The following is a 21,061-nucleotide window of genomic DNA, read 5'->3' as shown; positions in this document are numbered from 1 at the left end:
ACATGACATTTTTCCATTAAGCATACTGACATGGAAAGGTATTATAGCTGATTTCATCCGCTTCTAAGACGAAATACCAAACTGGTTATACATTTCATAGGCAGAGTCTGAAACATTCCTTGACTTAGTACACCACCTTGCAAACCAGTAATTCTCTGACCCTGCCACAGCCCCCAACTTTAGTTCACCTTCAGAGTTAGTTCATGACCCAAATCTCTTTTTGTTATGCTCCAGCTATAAAAAAGGCAAGATACTGTTCCCACATGTGCTATTCTAATAAGCAACTAATTTTAAGATATTTTCTAAGTATGAGACCACTGCTAATATGCCTGTTCCTATATGGCTATTAAAACAATGAAAATCATCTTTAAGTGATAGTTACACGCATATATCTACAATTTAATGTTCAGTAAAAAAGGATGGACATGCCATTTACAACAGACATAATGACCTAATTTATCAAGCATATTCTTGGTATCCCTTAAGACCAAAAGCAAGCTGGCATCGGGCCACAGAACAATGTGGCCCTGAATACAGTATCAAGGCCAAATAAGAGCTAGTACATATACCAATGTGTGCAAAAAGGAGCACACTGCTCATTTACATAAAGGTAACTCTTCAAAGAAGAAAGATGACTGTAAGTCTGTACGTGCATCACTCGATAGCACAAATTGATAATGATGTACACAGCTCAGATGCCATATATTTGCATAATATTCAATGTCTCTCATCCAAAATAAAAAGAGGAATTTTTGAGTTGGAATAGAAATAAATACAAAAATAACTGGCAGGGATTCCAATCTTAGCAGACTTAAAGTTTCCCATGTTTTACTATGTTTAGAATTCCTTTATACACATAGTGAAACACACAGACATCAGTTAAAAACTCAGTTTTATTTTTTTAAAAAGTTAAAATATTTCTCAAATAATTTTATAATGAAAGTAAGTTTTCCCATACCCCTACAATCAATTCAGAAGTATTACCAGCAGTACAGGAGGTGTCATTGTGAAGTACAAACACGAGGCTATACTGTACATAACAAATTTTAGGGTAAAATAAGAATTTTAGACATACAGCAAGATGTACGTTTTTCAGTCCTCAGAGAAAACTGTAAAATCCTCTCCTTTAATCCTTTCCATAACTGCAAACAAACAAACAAACCAGAGATGAGTGGAAGTTCATCTTGATAAGCAAGAGAACAAACTTTGATAAGAACCTAGCTATGTTTTGCAGAAGAAAAGTAACATGCATTTACCTAATAAGATTGTAGGTCTCTCTGGACTTGCAGAAGGTTACTCTTGAAAACTGAAGGGAAAAGAATACTCATTAGTATACGCACACAGAACCACTAACACCAAGTATGCCACAGCAAAGTAAGAAACTTACAGTGTAAAAACATTACACTTGCAGCATTATCCATTCCTTTGATGATTATCTGCTGCCATCCATATTGCGTTAGTTGTGAAAAAAGAATGAGAAGGCTCTTGGCGTCAATGACACACCTAGGACAATTCTGACTGAGTTACTGATATTAGTGTTGATATCACTGATCTTGGCTCTGCATAGAGAAGAAGACAGAGAGGAACTATAGGTAAATAGGGAAAAAAAAAAAAAAAAAAAAAGGATCTACTGTTGTGTTTTTTGACCCTTTACAGAATTTCCCCAAAACAGTGACAGAAAACCTCTCAGGTAACAGGTTACAGAGGTTCAGACACTAATAATAATAATAAAAAAAATAATAAAAACAAAATTCACAAGCAAAATTCAACTTACCAGCATTTCAGTCTCAGGTTGTCTGTGTAACATTTTGATAAACTTCAGTCTTCCAGAAGCGAGCTGTTCAAAAGGCATGATGATTCCAGGCTGTAGTGGGGAGGAAAATTCCTGCCTTCTTGGAGAGCACCAGATGTGTACAGATGAGCTCCCATAGAGTAAAATATGTGCATCTGCTATGCTTTAATGAAGCTAGTTCTTGCAGCAGCCCACAAGTCTGTGCCTTGAAAAAAGCTGTGTCTGCTATTGAACACATATGCATTTCTAATACATGCTGATTGACAGTTAACAATCTCAGAGAAAAGAATAAGATCCATGATTTTACCAGGAAACAATTTTATTGGGTTATTCAGAAACCATCAAGTCCTTAGATAATCATCTTTCACAAATCAATAAAATACCATGACTGCAGCAAGGTATTTAATTCCATTTCTGACAACTGCAGATTACTACTGAGTTATTTCCAATATTGTGTAATCTTATCTAGAGCACAGTACCTTCACACATAATGTCAAACAGGAAAGGTATATTTTTATGTCTTAATACTGACATCCATCAATTCCTTGTTTCTTTCTTTTTGTTTTTCCTGCTATGTTGCCCTGTTACCATACAAGATTTTTGCCTAGGCTCACATAACTTCTCAAATTCTTGCTACATCAACCACAAGGTGAGCCAAAGCCATATGATGTTGAGTATAAGTAGCCAATTGTTCTGCTGCTGAAAAGTATAAATATGACATACCACAAATTTCAAAGCTATACATTTATTTGCAATACATTCCTGCAGAACAGACTATCCATATCTGTGCCCCATACACAATAAAGATGACTTATACATTGTGCAACTGCAAAACAAAAAATTGCCTTTTAAATGTTTATACAGATAGAAACTTTTTACCCAGTCAGATGTTCTTCAGAAATTTCTCATTATTCCTGAGTAAAAGAATCCTTATTTTCAGAACTTTTAAATCATAACAAGATTGAGAATATTCCCATATTCAAGAAAGGAAGAAAGGAAGTCTCAGGGAACTACAGGCCGGTGAGTCTCACCTTTGTGCCTGGGAAGATCATGGAGTGGATCCTCCTGGAAGAGATGATAAAGAACATGCAAGATGATGAGTTGATCCAAGACAGCCAGCTTGGTTTCATCAAGGGCAGATTGTGCCTGACCAATCTGGTGGTATTCTATGATGGAGAGATGGCATCGATGGACAAAGGAAGAGGAACTGATGTCATCTACCTGGACTTGTGTAAGGCCTTTGACATGGTCCCACACCACATCCTCATCTCTAAATTGGAAAGATATGGATTTTCTGGAGTGAACTGCTCAGTGGATAAGGAATGGGTCAGATGGTCGTAGCCAGAGAATTGTTGTCAATAGCTCTGTATCCAGATGGAGATCAGTTACGAATACTGTCTCTCAGTGGTCTGTCCTAGAACCAGTACTCTTCAACATCTTTATCAATGACATAAGTAGTGGGATTAAGCGTACCTTCAGCAAGTTTGCTGATGACACTAAGCTGAGTGGTGGTGTTGACACAGTAGAAGGGAGGGATGCCATCCATAGGGACCTGGACACACTCAAAAAGTGGCACTCATGAGTCTAATGAGGTTTAACAGAACCAAGTGCAAGGTGTTACACATGGGTCGAGGCAATCCCAGATACAAGTACAGACTGGGAGAAATAATTCCTTGAGAACAGCCCTGCAGAGAAGGACTTGCAGGATGTCCAGCCAGCAATGCGTGCTTGCAGCCCAGAAGGCCAACACTATCCTGGGCTGCATCAACCAAGGGGTGGCAGCAGGGTGAGGGAGGAGATTGTTCCCCTCTACTCTGTCCTTGTGAGGCCCGATCTAGAGTACTGTGTCCAGGACTGGGGCTCCCAGCACAAGAAGGATGTGGAGCTGTTGGAGAGGGTCCAGAGCAGAGTTGTGAAGATGATCAAATGGCTAGAGCACCTCTCCTATGAAGATAGGTTGACAGAAGTAGGTTCGTTTAGGTTGGAGAAGGGAAAGTTCTGGGGAGACCTCAATAGGGCCTTCCAGTACTTAAAGGGAGCTTACTAGCAGGAGGAGGACCAACTTTTTACACAGTCTGATAGTGATAGGACAAGGGGGAATGGCTTTAAACTAAAAGAGGGGAGATTTAGGTTAGGAGTTAGGAAGAAAGCTTTACTCAGAGGCTGGTGAGATGTTGTAACAGGTTGCTTAGAGAGGTTGTGGATGCCGACTCCAGAGGCATTCAAGGCTGGGTGGGATGGAATCCTGGGCAGCCTGATCTGGTGGTTGGCAGCCATGTCCATGGCAGGGGGATTGGAACTAGACAAATCTTTAAGGTCCCCCTCCAACCTAAGCCATTCTATGATTCTGTGAGGATGATTACACAGAGATACTTAAGTCCATATAGTGGGAAGATTTCTCAATAATTTGATCAAGAGAGATGGACCAGGAGATTGCAAACAAAGAAAAGCATACAGTTTAACTAATTAATGCAAAGATACTTTTGTAGAATTACAGGACTACAATATATTAATTTATTCAAAGCATTCTTATGATATTATCATTCATTTGTTAACTTATAAATTATAATTTTATTGTACAATTTTCACAACACTTGCATTCTATTTCAGATTAATACAAATGTAGCATGTTAGGACAAGATAAACAAGATACAAAATCTGGTCAATTTCTAAAGTTGCAATTAAACTTCTTCACTTTTAAGGTCAGACACTGGAACAGGTTGCCTAGAGAAGTTTTCCATTCTCCATCTTTTGAGATTTTTCAAGACTAGACTGAACAGAATCCTTATCAATGTAGTCTGATGTCAGACTTGACCTTGTTTTGAACAGGAGGTTGGACTTGAGACCCCCTGATGTCCCTTCCCTCTTGAGTTATTCCAGAAAAATATCTTGAAATAAAAACATATATTAATAATCTACTTACTGACTTCTCTTTTGCCCTATTAAAAGTGACACTGAAAACAACAGACCTAAATTATGAGCCTAAACAAACAAACCAAAAGAATCACAACAAATAACCCATCCTTTGTTAAATAGAACATAAATGATTGAAACTTCATTTTTTAAGATTCTCTCAACTACTAAGATATTCCTTCCTAGATATACATATATATATTTACAAAACATATTTTTAATGAAACTTCCAGTAATAAAAACAGTCTTTGCATATAATTTTGACTTGGAGCAAATAAATATCATGACAGAGTATGAAATACTTCTAACACAGCTCCAATTTTTCATTTATAAAAGATACAGCTTGAATTTCTGCCCAAATACTTTTGGGCAGTATGTCAAATACATAGATGTACCTGGAATATCTCTAAAACTATAATAATTTCCTCATGAAGTATCCCTTTTATGATTTGCATGTCAATGTAATGCTCTAGCAAATTTCCAATAGCATTTTCTCACATCAATTTTTGGATTGGAAGATGATAACAACTGATTCCCCTAGCACAAGTTGGATAATACTGTGACTGAATTCTTTTTAAATGAACTACTATTATCATAAGGTAATATTAACTCCGGATTCTATACTACATAGATTTAAAACCTAAGAAAATGGGATTGCATCCAGTAGCAAAAAGTTCATGTTTTGGGGGATACAGGTGCAATTTGAATAATCTGAACTACCAGTACAAAATAACAAAAATAAATGAAAGCTAGTGAAAAATCGTTCATGAACAATCTACCACTCAACTCAGTAATTGTTTTTGTGCCTAACCCCAAAATATTACAACTTGGTAGAGCAATTAACATCACTGACAGATTCACCATACACCAAAGTTTCTGCCTGAATTGCTTACTGACTCAATCAAGGCTCTTAAGCAATTTTGGTACAGCAAATTTTTAATTAAAAATATATGTACTCCAAAGCAAATGAGAACAATAAACAATGAACTCAGATGATATGCTGCATGGACGCAATATATACAATAATACTCAACATATCCTTTCCAATAAATTTTTTTTACAATACTTCTTTCTTTCAAACAAATTATCAGTTAATAAAAAATATGTACCTAAAATATGTCATAGTATAACAGAGATCCTACTACTCACTTTAGAAAAAAAGTGAATATTTACCTTGAAAAATTAATACCTTCTGGAAATAGGGCTGTAAAGTGTCACATCCATCAACCCTGTACTCTTCTAGATTATTTGTTGTAAACAGGATTATCAGAGAAGTTGCTAGAATGACATTCTTTTCTCTTGACATTTTTTGCAGCATCATAGATGGTTTCATAGACATTTAGTTTTTCCATACACTTCAGCAAATGAAACTGGGCTTTCTGAAAATGGGTCCTTTTTGTTTCTAGCATCCCTTGATAAAACACACCCTTAAGTGCCATAGGAAAAAATCTACCACTGCTCAGATTAGTTATGAAAGGCAAAATGCTCAGAAGTTTTAGAACCATTTGCGTTTTATCTCTTAATTTTTATGATTCTATGTATTTTCCACATTTATCTGTGGAATGATATAAAAATGAGCTTCAAGCTATGAATTTCTTTGTGGAAAACTACATTGCCTATATTGTCCTGTGCTGATAAGTACAGGTTGGATATTAGATTCCTTTTAAATTTAACTCCAGATTGCTTCACAGCATTAAGAAGCTGGTACAGAATTTCTGCATCATTCTTTGCTCATTTGAAAACTGTACATCTTCTCATTTTTGTTATGAGAGCTTCCAAGAGGTAGACTGTTGTAAAGGTGTACTAAGAAATAAAGAAAATAAGATACATTACTTCCTTATAGAGTAAGCATAATGAAATAGGAAAAATACACCTGTGATGTTACTTGAATTCCTGTCTGAAAAGCCTGACCAAAGTCCCCAGTGGTTATTGTTCATGCTCAGTTATCATAACACTGCAGAGAGCTCACTTGTATAGGACATGCCCCAGTCATATGCACTGATGGTTAGTCTAAACTTCCCCTCTTCATACTAGCCAGAAGAATCATGTACTGTTTTGTTGGTACTATTTTTTGCACTTACTGAATCACTCCAGCTACACACTGGAGTCACAGATTACCTTCTCATTGCCAGGACGCATTACACCATAAAAATTAAACCTCTTTTGTTCTCTTCTTGATACTCTTGAAATTACTACGGATAAATAAAGGCTGCAGTACCTGTCCCAAGGAATCTACATTACAAATCCAAACTAAGACATTAAGACATCCCAACATATCGATGATAATCAAGAAGGAAAAAAGGTGCACTTTGATAATGAGGTCAACATCTACTCTTAGAGGCATGTTTGCCTGTACAATGCCTACTATGCAAAAAAAGACTTGTCTCAAGGGAGAAAGGGGACTTGCTAAGCTTGATAAATGAAAATAATAATAAATGAACCACTATTTAGATTCTGATATTCAGTAGCCCAAACACCACGCATTCAGCATTCCACTTACCATGTAAATATTGGAAGTGACTTGTTCCCTTAGAAGCCTCCCCTACTGAACAACTTGTTCCCTCAGGAACAGCAGAGTCTCTCGTTCAGCATCAGGCACATCCACCCCTAGCCCAAAAGACATTACCTGATCAGCTCCCAGAGTTCTACCCTTTGTCCCATGTGACCTGATTATAGCTTTGATTGATAGCCAGAGCAGCCATCTGCAAAGTACTTCAGCAAGAAGCATCTTCAATTTCTTTTCAGTACCTTGAATGTGCTTGTAAGGTCACCTTCAGCACGCAAAAATGAGTTCTGGTTTTTTTGGTGATGAGCGTTTGGAGAGTCTGATTAGAAAGTGCTTGATACTGGGCTACACAGCCACTGGGAGGAATTATATTCTTTTAACACAGTTCTTCCTGGCTCTTTCTAGATTGTTACCCAATGGAAGTTTTTAACTGATCTTATTTAGTGTACTTCCATGGCATTTCTGACATCATACTGAAAAAAAAAAAAAAAAATTCAATCTGTAAGGTATTTCTGATCAAAACAGCCCTGGCTGTTAAGTAAACGTCTCCAAAACAATCATTCTTCATGTATCACCAAAGCAGTCCATCCTTCCTTCCTGTACATGTTGTTCTAACGCTGCCATTTTTCCCAGTTTTGAGTGCCCCATTTGCTATGGTTTTAGATAGTAGGCCTTGAATACATTTTTTTTAATGCCACATCTTTAATACACTACAGAAAATGTTTCTGAGAATATGTTTCCAAGGAGAAACTTGGTGTGTCCTTGTTTATTCAAAAGCAATAAAGAAACATAAAATATCATTGTCACACAGCAGGCGTATTCTGAATTATACTCCAATATAACATAAATATAGCTGTGCCAAACACATTATGAAATGAGAGAAAAAAGAACTAAAGTGAACTTTAATGTCTTTGTATGTCACTATGTAATTAAAACTGACAGAAGCCCAAATTTACCAGATTAATCTTGAATAATTACATTTGAAACATTCAAATCACAATCATTTCTCTCTGTAATGCTAGAGAAGGTGCAACATGATATTTTATTTACTTTTATGAATTCAAACCAGTGCTCTGCAAACTTCCTAGTACTTCTTTTTGCCTTTTAGCTCCCCCTAGTCCTTTAGCTGATTTGCTAAGGAATTCCTTTCAATAGAAAGGAAAAGCAGGAGATAGAGAAAATTTTTCAAGAGCATCATCAGAAACTCAGCTAACCTTTAAACTACAGTGGCAGGTATAGGAAGCAAAAAGGAAAGCATTTTACTCAGTAAAGTCAATATACAAGTAATAAAGAACAAGCTCTCTGCTGTCTCCAAGTTGGGAATCTAAGAAATGAATGCAGAGAAAAGTTGATTTCCTTCTGGTATTATAAACCTGCAACGTAGTGTGTTGGGAAATAACAAAAGAAAGGGAGGGTGGATAGATTACACCACTATAGAAAAGCCATTGTAAAAGTTTAGAAATGTATTACGAAAACCAAACATTCTGTACATTTCTGCCCCCTTTAAGTCTGAGCAAAGCAAAAAATGATCACAAACAAGCTACTTATATATTTAAAAAATAAGATTCCATTAGAGACATTAACAGGCATGGAAATGGCATAAAAATCTATCATTGCTAAACTCAAAAAGGATCTGGCTAGTTCATAACTACATTTCTAAGCAAAGTACAACTAACCTGTACTTCATCAAAATGTTTGCTATGGCTCTATCCAAGAGAAAACAGTTAGTAAAGATTGATAAATAATGTGTATGAAAATGTACTGCACTGAAAGAATAGCTAATGTTCAGTTTAGAGAATGATTGCCAGATAAGTTTTTCTTTGTTATCATTAATTTTTGTTAGTATTTCTGGGTGAACAGATTTCAAATGAAACAAGATCCACAGGCACTATGCAGGCAGAAAATAGGAAGAACTGGATAATGTTGAGGTATGCAGCTAAATTAAGAACACTGATTTATGTGAAGAGCATTATAAAATATTAAGTCGTTTATTCTTTGGACATGCAAAAATATTTCTACCAAGAGCTAGATCCCACTGCAGGAAGATGGGTGAGGAAGGGAAAACTTACTGTAATGTTCCAGGAAAGGCTACCATCTACAGAAGTTATGCAGTTGTGAAAAAAGGCACAGGTGGCTCTTGGACCACATCGATGAAAAAAGGCAGCGTAAATGCCATAATGCAATAGAGACTTCATTTAGGATATGGTTCATGGTACTTGTTATTCCTAAAGAAGAATGATAAACTACAGCATCTGCAGAAACTAGTATTTGCTAATTCTACATTTCTTTTAACATAAAATCACAGAATGCTCTTATATGAGAAAGCTAAAATGGAATGGCATACGCACGTTTTATGATATGAAGCCAATGAGATGACCACTTTCTTTAGATATATTGTAACGATCACAGCAGGGCTGAGGAAGACATTAACTTTGAAATAAAATAATAATTAAAAAAAGGACAGTTGACACAAGCAGTGAGTATAATTTTATGCCTTCTTGGCATGGAATTTAGAATCTTTCTCACCATTACAAGAAAGCATTGGTAAAAGAAGTGTCCAACAGAAGCAGCAGGCCAAGAAAATAAGCTACTTTCAGCATGGAGATTATGGAGATTAATCAGTGATTATGACTTGAGTATCTGCATAAAATGACTCAAAGTCACTTTCAGTCTTATTTACTCTACCTGCCTACTAGCGTTTTCTCTGAAGTAATTTATAAAGATTATACAGATTTTTACCTGGACAGAGTGACATATATAAAGAGTAATAATTTTCTAAAGCAGCATGAAATTCTTTCAAAGTGCAGTTCAAGCACTACTTCTATCCACGTTCTTTAATGACCTTTATTACTGCAATGAAAGGCAGGCCAGTTAAACACAGTATCCTGTTTTAAATCCACTTTACTTCTGTAATGCTACAACTGTGCTAAGAGAGAGATCCACAGAGGAGCTTTCCCATGAGCATCTTAATGGCTCTGGGAAATTAAACATCCTCCTTTTCAATGATGTAATGAATACCGTATATTTCATACCAAGAGCAACAACTTCAAGAATCTCTGCAAACCTAAATATGGTTATATCAGTACAAAATTCTCTCACACACTACCAGTGTAAGAGGCTGATGGTATGGAATTCTGAATCAAATGCCATCAATATACAATGATATAATTAACTGCAAAAAAACCTAAAGATTTTATCCTTTCTTGAAAGAGGAAAGTCCATCACACTTGATGTTCGTGTATTTCAGTCTAGAGAAGGGGTGAACTTTAATGATAAAGACTCATTTTGCTTACTACATGAATGTAAATTAAACAGTAGTGTCATAAGTGCAATTCAGGAATAGCTGCTGATATATCTTTAAATTACATTAAATGAGTGAAAAGTAGACTTGAGTTCAAATCATGTTCTCAAATAACTTCTAGAACAGTAAAAAGAAGCTCAGCCATTCCAAGCTCTTGCCACTCTGCTACATAAGCTACAATCACTTTGTTCACACATACACACAAAAAAAAGCCCATACAATTTTTTAAATACATAAGGCATTTTTAAATACATTTCTGTGGAGTGTATCTTAAGGCCATTATTTTTCATTTGCTTGCCCCATTCAACTTAAGAATAGACTCCATCCGTTACCTACGGTTCTCCTGAAAAAGGACATGTACCTTGAAACTGATGATAGATCTTATTTAGCATCAAGTATTGCATTTTTACAACACTGTCTTTATATAAATGATCATGAATTGTTTTGATTTGATATACTTAGCGTACGCTAAAAATTACTCAGTGAAAAGAGATTTGAAATTTTATTTCACAACACAACTTTTATCTACGAGAACATCTTGATAGAGAGATCAGCTACTAAATCGGGATATATAAGTTGCATAGCATGCATTGAATGCTTAAGCACAGAGGGAGGTTAGAAAAACAAATCATAACATACCTATTGAAAAGACAATCCTAACCTTTTGCCATCATTTATAAATGGAAACAAGCTGCAACATAGTTCAGCTGTAAGGGAGGATAAAGAACTGATAATAATCCTCATGCTCCTCACATGAACTCCAACAAGGAGACTTTTAAAGCTGAAAATTGTCCATCAAAGCAGAATAACTTTTGCTAATCCTTGTGCCACAAATTACTAATCCATCTGGAAAGCTATTTTTTTTTTGCATGTGTTTACAAGGATCTAAATGTCGTCAGACAGAGAGACAACTAGGTTAGTAGCATATAAAATAAATAAATAAATATAAAAATAAACGGAAATAAAAAGTCTGAAGCAGTTGACCACAGAATAAGTAGGATTTGCAGAAGTACTTACAGCTCTCAATCTCCAGCGTGCAGTTCTGTTCATCCAGCGGATATCTCCGTAGGTCCATCATACAAGCAGCTGTTGTTGTAATTCTAGGAAGGAAAAAGAAGAGCTTGTTAACGCGCCTCATTCCAATCTTTCTTTGACTGCACACAGTTGAAAGAACAAAATGTATTTCTCCAGACACTTGCCTATTTTTACTAAAATACTGTGTATGCTGGTTACTTGTAACTAATGCTGTTCCAAAAAGGTTATGCCACTCTGGTGGGCAAGCAGACAGATTCCCCTTCATTCACATTATCACAGTACTGCAAGCTCTAATACTCAGCAATCAGTTTATCCTGAAAAAAAATCACCATGAATTAGGATAGCATTATTTCTTCCATTTTATACTGAAGAAGCCAAAAAAAGGAAGTCGTAAAGAAAGGTAGCAAAAGAAATCAGAGGATGAACAAAGAAAGACGCATACTTCATATCCGGGGTTAATACTCAAATCCCTTCATATGAAACTTAATTATTCTTTCCTTTGTTCAACAGTGCTTTGCAAATGAAGTAATATTTTAGTTTCTCACTAACAAGCAAACATGGTTAGAAATGTTTTCATGAAAGGTTTAGACCTTTTTTTTAAGGCCTCTGGATAACACCAAACCTTAACGTGGTCAAGTGTCTCAGATGTGGAGACAAACATCTGTACCATCAGTAAATCTTTTGCGGATAGATCTAACAGAGGAATAATCCTAAACATAATAACATGAATAAAACCACAGTGCTCAGCAGCATTTTATTAACTGTGTACCTGTAAGTCTTCCTTAGTGTGTACACAAAAAATCTGTTTTTTTTTTCTCCTTAGAACATGTAATAGCTGTAGCAATTAAAAAGATGTTACTATTTGGCATCTGCCAATCTTCAAAAGAGGTATATCCTGCACATACTCCAAGTGGATATTTAGAGCACAGAGATGTTTCTAGCCTTTCTTCTCTCCCTCTCCATCTGCTAAGAGCCCTTCTGCACAGACACTAAAGCCTGGCAATTTATACAGTCTCCTCAGAGAAACAAAGATTTTCTATATTAGATATTTAGATTGTTCAGTAACTGCTCAAAAACTTCTTTTACACTCAAAAATTTGACAAAAAGAGACCTTTCACTTGATGGATCTCAGTCTTCTTCCTTAATTCCTACTGTTCACTAGAAACAGAAAACTACAACTGCCTCAGACAGACTCAAAATTCACTCCACATCGACTTCAACAATCCTTTCCACAAGGCTCTTAAAAAGTGTTAATATATATCTATATACTTCTCTGTATTGTCCTTACTGTTGAGCCTATCAATGTTTGGCTGTCATTTCAGAAAAATTAAAGAAAAAAAAAAATAAAGCAGCCCTGTAATTTCTTCAATGGAAAGAACAAGTATCCTTTGTCTCTTCCTGAACGGAAATCTTCCAGCATTTAATAAAAGCAAACTACTGAAGAATACATCTGAGTGTTTAACTAAGTTCTAAGTGCACAAAAGTTTCATGAGAAATACCAGCCTGGCTGACTACTAAGTTTTCTAATACCTCTCTGCACTTAAAAAATACTTCCCACTGGAGTCTACAAAACCAAAGCTTTTAAAATGAAGGCAAAAACGCAACTAGTGCTCCCCCAGCAAAACTTCCATTTATACAGATAGAGCAGCCAAGCACTGTCAATTCTAACTATTCTATAGGATTTATGGGGTGCAGCAAATAACACAAAAGGGAGCAAAGGCTGCAGCCAGGATAAAAGCTCTGTAGGAACATTGTTATCAAATCACTAAAAGGCTGAGTGACTTATCAAAAAGTAAAGAAGAAAATAAAAGCAAACAAACAAAAAAAAAAAAACAAAACAAAATAAGCACAGCAATAAAAATCATCAGCAGGCAGAGTTTCAATCAAATCAAAACAGCAGTTTTCAATAACGTCTTCAAATTCAACTCATTTGCTCATTCTTATCTGTAATGCTAACCCATAAGAAATCTGTCCTTTCCTCCATTCACGCCTCCTTATATTTTTTACCCTGACTTCTCTCACCTGTGGTAAGTAGATATAGTTACCTTTCATCTTCAAAATTATTTAAACAACAAAACTACCTTCTGATAATTATTAATGGCTTGCAATTCATGGTGAATAGCTAAACAGTATTACTAATGAAAGTGCATGGAAGAATTACCACCTTTAGAAAGATCCTAAATTCACAACTCATGACCTATACCTTTTCAGAGGAAAAAAAAACAGCAGTTCATTATAGTTAGGAATGCTTGAAACAGGAATACCACCTCCTACTCAGAGCAGAGCTGTTTCAATTCCCATAAAAGGATTACAAATATTTTTTTATACAGCCTGGACAAGTGAAAAAAATATAGATTTTGTTTTTTTGTATAATGTAAACTTGAGAACAAACAATGGAGAAAATGAAAGCTTTTTAAAAACTACACTGTGACTCAACAGACTACATGGAAACACTGTGAAATGAAACATGTTACAGAACTGTCTCATACACTAATTTTTTATCTGCTGTCAGAGAGAGAGAGAGAGAGAAACATGGTGATAGTTCTTTTACTGTTGTTACTGATGTGAACCAGTCTTCAGTGCCAAGAAATCTGCAGCACCCCAAATATCTTGTAGGGAAAGTGAAGCTGGCGTCAGTAATTCATAATAATTCAGGTGACTTACTTCAGAGAAAACTGAAAATTTGCCCTTGACTCCAAATCCTGAGGAGGTTCCATGCTTCATGCAAGACCCAGAAACTGGCACTGCTCCTTTCTCAGATCAGAGTTGAAGATCATAAGAAACTCTTAAAACCCTCAAAATTTAAGTGATGAAGAAAATAATACCATCCTGGTAGTGTTAGTAGTTCTTTTTTCAATTCTACGTAGGGGCTACTTTTTCAAAATCTAATAGATTTTGTCCTTCCTGCAAGTTCAAGTGTGATTTGAAAATCAGAACAGTAACTTAAATAGTTTTGACATCACCGCAGAATAAAGAACATCACTGAGAGACAGGACAGCCGTGCTACTGATACGTGGAGACGGACAGAACCCGAATTCCTGTTGGAGCTGCAGTGGCTCTGCAAAGCTATGGGGAATAAGTAGCAGCAGAAACTTTTTGCTGTTCTGGAAGAAAGGAGCTCTGACCTATTACTGACAGAGCAGAAGTGATGAGTAAGAAGGTGACAATTTCAGATAGCTCCTCTGAGCAGAGTGGCAGCATGAGAACTGCGTAATACACTCTCTGCTCTAGCACTGACAGATTGTGACCCTACTGAGTAAAAGACAAAGCTGAAGCCCAGGAAAATACAAGGATTCACCCTTTCTTCAAATGTATGCACACACATCCGGTCAAAGGCATTGTGAGATTCCACTTCAGATTCATGTATTTCAAGGCAGAATCTGATTCTCCATTAACAGCTTCAGGACCGATCCAAAGAGCTTGCAAGGAAACCATGCTCCTTAACAGACTGTGGCTCTTTATCATGGACTTCATCAGAGAGTTCTGTGCACACTGACTGGGAATTGCTATCTGTTTCTCTCAGAATCAGTTACTGAAGCCATGTACTGCAGCAACACCCACTGATCATCTCTGCTTCTCGGAAACAGCCCTGCTGTGTGACAGTTGGAAGCACTGGCAGCAGCAGCAAGCACACCCTGTTTCAACTACGTGGCAATCTGGGAAAAAATGCAATGCGATAAATCATTCTCCTGAACAATAATACTGGATTTAAACACGTTTCAAGGTTGTTAGAAATAATAACAGATCTAATTTTAAATTAAAAGACATTTATTGCTAGTTACAGAGTTCACAGAATTTTTCTTTCGTTTATTCTCATGAAATACAGGCTTCCCTTATACAATCACAGATTAAGTGCTGGCTTTCACAATGGATAAACAAGCGATATTTCTACAAGTCCATCACTAAAGCCAAACATTCAGCTACTGACTGTTAAGATCTTTCAACTTCAAATTGTTCATAGTTTCTCAGTGTGGTTTAATGTCAAAAAATGCAGAAAAGGTTTTATTGGTGTTGATAGCTTTGAAAAGAAATTATATACTCAGTTTACACAGAATCTGTTATACATGGTCTTCTAATACTACTTCTCAGCATGTCAAGAATATTTCAACCTAAGCTCCAACTTTTCTTGCTTTTCCTGCTCATTTTGGGCTACCTACCCAATGACATTTAAATATTCTCTTTATTTCCTGTCCAACACATATTTAAGCACTCCCTGAAAGCACTGTGTACTTGTTAAAGCTAGAAGGCACAACTCTAAGTATATGATGCTAAAACATTTTCTAAAAAAATACAAGATAGGGAAGAATTCTTGCAGCTGACAATACACAGGGAATTCAAACACATACAGAACCTTTGACATCTATGTTTTGTTTTTCAGATTGTTGATTAAGAAAGCATACAAGATTTTTCAGAGCAAAGTAAATATATATGCCTGTGATCTTTCTTTCATAGTCTACTTCTCTCCGGTGAAGGACAGGCTGTTGTTCTACTTGAACATCAGTTCAGAAGACTCACACAAAACTGGAGAACTTGGCTGTTATTGTAGTAAAAGAATTGTGACTCTGAAGGATCAGGATTTTGCTGAAGATTTGTGTAGTGATGCCTTGTTTTCTGCAATCTCTTTCCCCACATAGCTCTCTAAATGTTTTTTAAATTAGATAGCATTGCTTGCAAACCTGAGTCCAAAACTCAGCCACAACATCATGCTCATAACTCAAATTCCTGCAAAAAACACACAACAGAAAAATCTTCTGGTACAATAACCTCAGCCTCTCCCTGAAATACTACATGCTCCTCTAGAAGATAACATCGATGGAACACAATGAAACAGATATACCAGAAGAACTAGGAGGTGCACTTCAGAATTTTAATATTTTATCACAGGGAAATGTATCTTTGTCTTTCAGCATTCGCTTCATTTCTCCCCTTAAAAAGAAATAATAAATAAATAAAAGGAAGATCCCTAAAAAAAACATCAGACTTACAGAACATTGAAGCAACATAAGCACAGTGGCTGAGTCAGTGTGTGAAAGAAACAGCATTGGACGAAAGAGCCAGTCCATCTCCTCTACTTTTCCAGAGTTTATAACGCTTTTGCTATATGCCTAACATTAGAAAATTGAAAGATTTACTTCCAAACGTTTTGCAAAATATGTTTCTTATTCCAGTTTGAATGATGGCATGTCCACTTCACCGAGATAACGCCAGCACTGCAATAAAAATTGCATAATTGCAGCTATTTTTTTCTTTAAAATTTATGCTGCTTCCGCACAAGTCATTCTGCATGCAGCAAACAAGTCACATATACAAAATATCTCTGAACAAGTTGTGTCCTCTTCAAAAGGAAAAAAAGTTTATCATTCTTCAAGTTCTAAGAGAAAAATTTTTAATGTTTTTCAGAATGTATGGAACACCTTCACCACAAACATTCATAATGCTTGCTTTTCTTTTTTCAAGGAATTCAACTTTATATAAGGGTATGAAAAGAATAAAATGTATTACAATCTCTTTAAAAATAGTTGACATACTGTTTAGAAATTATGAATTGGAAGTGAGCTAGAGCTTTCTAATGAGCTGCAAGGATTCGATGTCTAATTCTCAGTGCCTAACTGCTAGTTTGTTCTAACCAGTACGCTGAACTTCAGACATATCCTACATTATCATTTTTTCTTCTTGGATGATAAAGATACAATGCTTAATTAAATAATTGTAAAGCTAAAGGAAAAAAAAAAAGAAAGTACCTTCTTCACAAAATATGTACTGCCTCAGTGCACAGACTCTGCAGATGATGTTACTGCTAAAAATGTAGAAGAAAAAGTACACATTATAATAGCTCATCTAGTATGAAATTGCCTACAGCCTACCTGTTCACTGGGTCTTTAGAGAGTAACAGCTATAGTAGCACGACCATCCTATACTGCAAAGCCCGTACTTGCATGAAGTCTTGTTTCCCTCAGGAATCTGTGTCTAAATGTAGAATCATGTTCTTCTTAGAAACAAGTGTGCAACTTTCTCCTTTCCATCCCAGAAATGTCGGCAGAAGCCAATCACCAACAACTGCTGGGCAGAGCTGCTCATGGAACCTTCCTGCAAGGCGGATGGTGCTGATGCAATCTGCAGCTCGATCCTCTGCTAGCGACAATGATCTTATGAAGAAATTGCATTTATTTATTCTCCATTTTCTTAATTTATATTTTGTGACAGAATGAATCCTGCAAAACCCTTTCCTCTCACAAAATATCACCAATGGTATTACTAATTACTTGTCTATTCAGTGGATGATTAGACAATAAGCCATTTTCAGAACTGTGGAGAAGGAAATTTTTACCCAACTTAAAAATTAACGTGAAAGTCAAAACAACCTTCAGCAGAAAAGGCAAAAGCTGAATTATGATCTCAGCTTATTTAGTAATTCTTACAGAAGAAGCAAGATAAGAGCCCAAAGTGTCTATTCCTCTAGCTTTTGTGAGTCAGAATAAGAAGGCTCATTTTCCACAGGGAAATGTCAATAGAAATATTAAATTTATGTGGATTCTTCATAAGCAGAATTACCCCTCAGATCCAAAAAGGGAAAAAAAAAGTCAGTTAAAAAAAAAATCCGTAAGGCAGACTTGAAATTATCGTGTTTCTTTCAAGAACCTTTAAAGCCAAGCAGTGACCTGTAAAATTCTAACCCTCAGAAAATAAGAAGACAAAAGTAAAACGAACTCTCCCAGAGCTGAAGTGGGATTGGTACTTCAAAAGCAATCAAACAAGGAGACAGTTAACTGTCAGAATTAAGGGAAATTTTGAAAAGCACTACAGAATAACAGACACAGGTTAATCCTTATTAAATCAATTATGATTAGAAAATTTCAACCACACAGACTGGAACATGAGGATAGCTGCACTCCCTCCCAACATGACAGCAGGATGTCAGTTAGACCAGTACTTTCTACATGTTTTTTCCCCAATAAATAACTCACTAAGTATCTTTATTATTTAGATAAGAAAGACTTCCAAACATACCATTCTTTCTTCTCCTCTTAACCCTGATCTAACATAACTACACCATTACTATAAACGAAGTCTTTAATCACCCTCTCTTCATTTACTCTCCTACTTTCTTTCTATAATCAACCCAATATTCCCTAAAACAGACAATTCGATCCACTACAGTGCAGTTACCTCACTTACTGCAGCTCTACCAACTGCATGCCCGCAGTTCTCTTGTAGAACCTCTTACCTCTGTTAGGACAGCATCTTTCCTTCTCTACCTGAGAAAAGTCACTCACTATCAAAAGGTTCTACACAGTCTGAAATAGAATTCTGTATTTGCGGTGAATGTTGAAAGCACAGGCAGCAGCTAAGCATATCAGAAATACTTTCATGTCAACATAACTAAATTCTCTGCTGTCTTCACCTCCCTTCTAAATCTTAACCCAATGCAACCAGAAAAAATTTGGAATGAGAAACTTTGCAGTTCTGTACTAGCAGGAATCAAGGTGATTAAACCTACTGTATTCATTCAATAGAATAAACCAAGTATCCTTGTAATTGACTATTATCAATAGATCAACATCTCTTGCTCTGCAAATAAACATCTCAGCTTTGCTCTGGTATTTAGGGAACAATAAGAGGCACTTATCCAGAAACATAATTCCACCCTACTGACATCCTTTCAAATATCACTATAATATTAACTGTCAATAAAAAGAAAGAAAGAATGCAAGCAAGTAACACAGATGATCTTAAAGTCTCAAAATATCCTATACATTGCCCTCAGACTTTAGGCCCATAATGCTAACAGATATTAACAACGCTGTTATCTAGATACAGCACACTGATATTAAGGTATCGCTTTTATTAATTTCACTGAGTGACTATTATTTGCAATCAGCAGATGGTAACGTTTCACCACCACCACTGTTGCAAAAAGATATTTGGCAACTGAACTACTTTATTGTATTTATTTATTTTTGAGAGCTGTGATGTCAACATATCACAAACACTTCCTAGAAACGTATCATTGGCCACCATCCACAGCCAGTTTTCAAAACCATTAACGCATGCATTTAAAGTGTATGTAAAGCAGAACTGATGGCCTGCTTTGAGGCATTAGAGTGGTATAACTGCCATAATACACAGCAAGCTGGACTGTCTCATAGAATTAAAAGGGGCAAAGTGAAATTACATGCTTGGGGGGAGGATCTCGTGGTTCTTTCTGAGGCCATTGTCATGTTCATAGAATAGTTATTACTGAACAAATTGAATTTATCATTCTGAGTCTCCATGTGAAAAAGCTTTTCCCTGAAAGGCAGTAATTTAAAGTATCAGAATCACTTTTTTTTTTTTTAATGAAAAATGGGAAAACAAACCCAATCCATGCCTCTATAATAAAATTTAGTTTTAACATCCATGTTAATTATGCCTCGTATAGCAATTACATCACACTGATCTACACGTAGAAATACAGATTGGAAAGATTTGTAGATCACAGAACCTTAAAACACCTCATAGACATCAGTTGCTGAAACCTCACAAAGCTGCAGAGGGACGGGCTAAAGATATTTCTAAGATGAAATGAATTACTGGAGTGGCAGAAATCCATTAATATTCAACAGCTGCATTCTTTAGGCCAATGCAGTTATTCACAGAATATGTCCAACCATTTCTCTTGCTTCTAACTTTCCAGAGGAACCACTCATCACCTAACGTGTTTGACACTGTCTTAAGGAAGAGGCTGATACTGCACTGCTAAGCGCGTGGGAGGCATTATTATCACATAAAGAAGGACAAGAAGCTATCCTACTAATTGGGCTGGAAGTGCTTGGTTTTATTTCAGTGTTGTTTAATTTTAGGAGAAATGTTTTGGTTGTATTAAGAAAGTCAGGTCATTTATTATGTAGAACATAGATCTATTTAATATTCTTAAAACATGGATTATTTAACAACTGGTGATTTAGTGGTCATATTTACTCTTCCAATTTACTTCAGCAGACATTTTTATATGCCAAGCAGAATATCATATCATATATATATGCCTAATTGAATCATTTACTGGTTTATGGATGTGAGAAAGGACTGCAAATAAAGCTAGTTTTCTTTTTTATTTTAAAAAGAGAATTAGCATGTGAAGAAAGCAGAAATCCATTCAGAAGTACTGAGTAAATGAGATGCTATGTCTGGGAAAGAAGTAAAATACAAATACAAATTGTCATTGTGTAACTATAAAAAGTATTATATTTTTTCCATTCTAAAAAAGTATTTTGAAATTATATAAAAACACTAGGGAAATAGTTCACTTAAAATGACAACCAAAATTCTCAAGATTAACAACAATTTATTACAGTTAATACAAATAACAGCTAGCAAAAAAAGCAGCATCTATAAATTTCAGAGATGTGTAAAATATCCTGTAGATACGGACTAACAACTAACCACCCGAAATATAAAGTTATAGAATTTCACCCTTCTCCTGTGCCCTTGGTGTTCACCAAGCATCAATGGAGATCCCCCACCACAAATAACAGCC

The 21,061-nt window shown here is 35.9% G+C and overlaps 1 protein-coding gene across 5 annotated transcripts in view; it reads right to left on the bottom strand.

The window, feature by feature from the left end:
• Window positions 1–21,061, bottom strand: part of GABRB2 (gamma-aminobutyric acid type A receptor beta2 subunit) — a 145,475-nt gene that overhangs the window by 56,149 nt on the left and 68,265 nt on the right. For all 5 annotated transcript variants that reach the window (XM_021410737.1, XM_021410739.1, XM_021410741.1 and 2 more), the window contains exon 7: window positions 11,530–11,612. In XM_021410737.1, the coding sequence (XP_021266412.1) occupies window positions 11,530–11,612 (83 nt within the window). The remainder of the gene's footprint in view (window positions 1–11,529; window positions 11,613–21,061) is intronic.

This window comes from Numida meleagris, chromosome 12 (assembly GCF_002078875.1).
Source record: "Numida meleagris isolate 19003 breed g44 Domestic line chromosome 12, NumMel1.0, whole genome shotgun sequence".
Taxonomy (NCBI): Eukaryota; Metazoa; Chordata; class Aves; order Galliformes; family Numididae; genus Numida; species Numida meleagris.
Note: the sequence above shows the minus strand (reverse complement) of the source record. Positions and strands in the feature narration are given on the sequence as shown.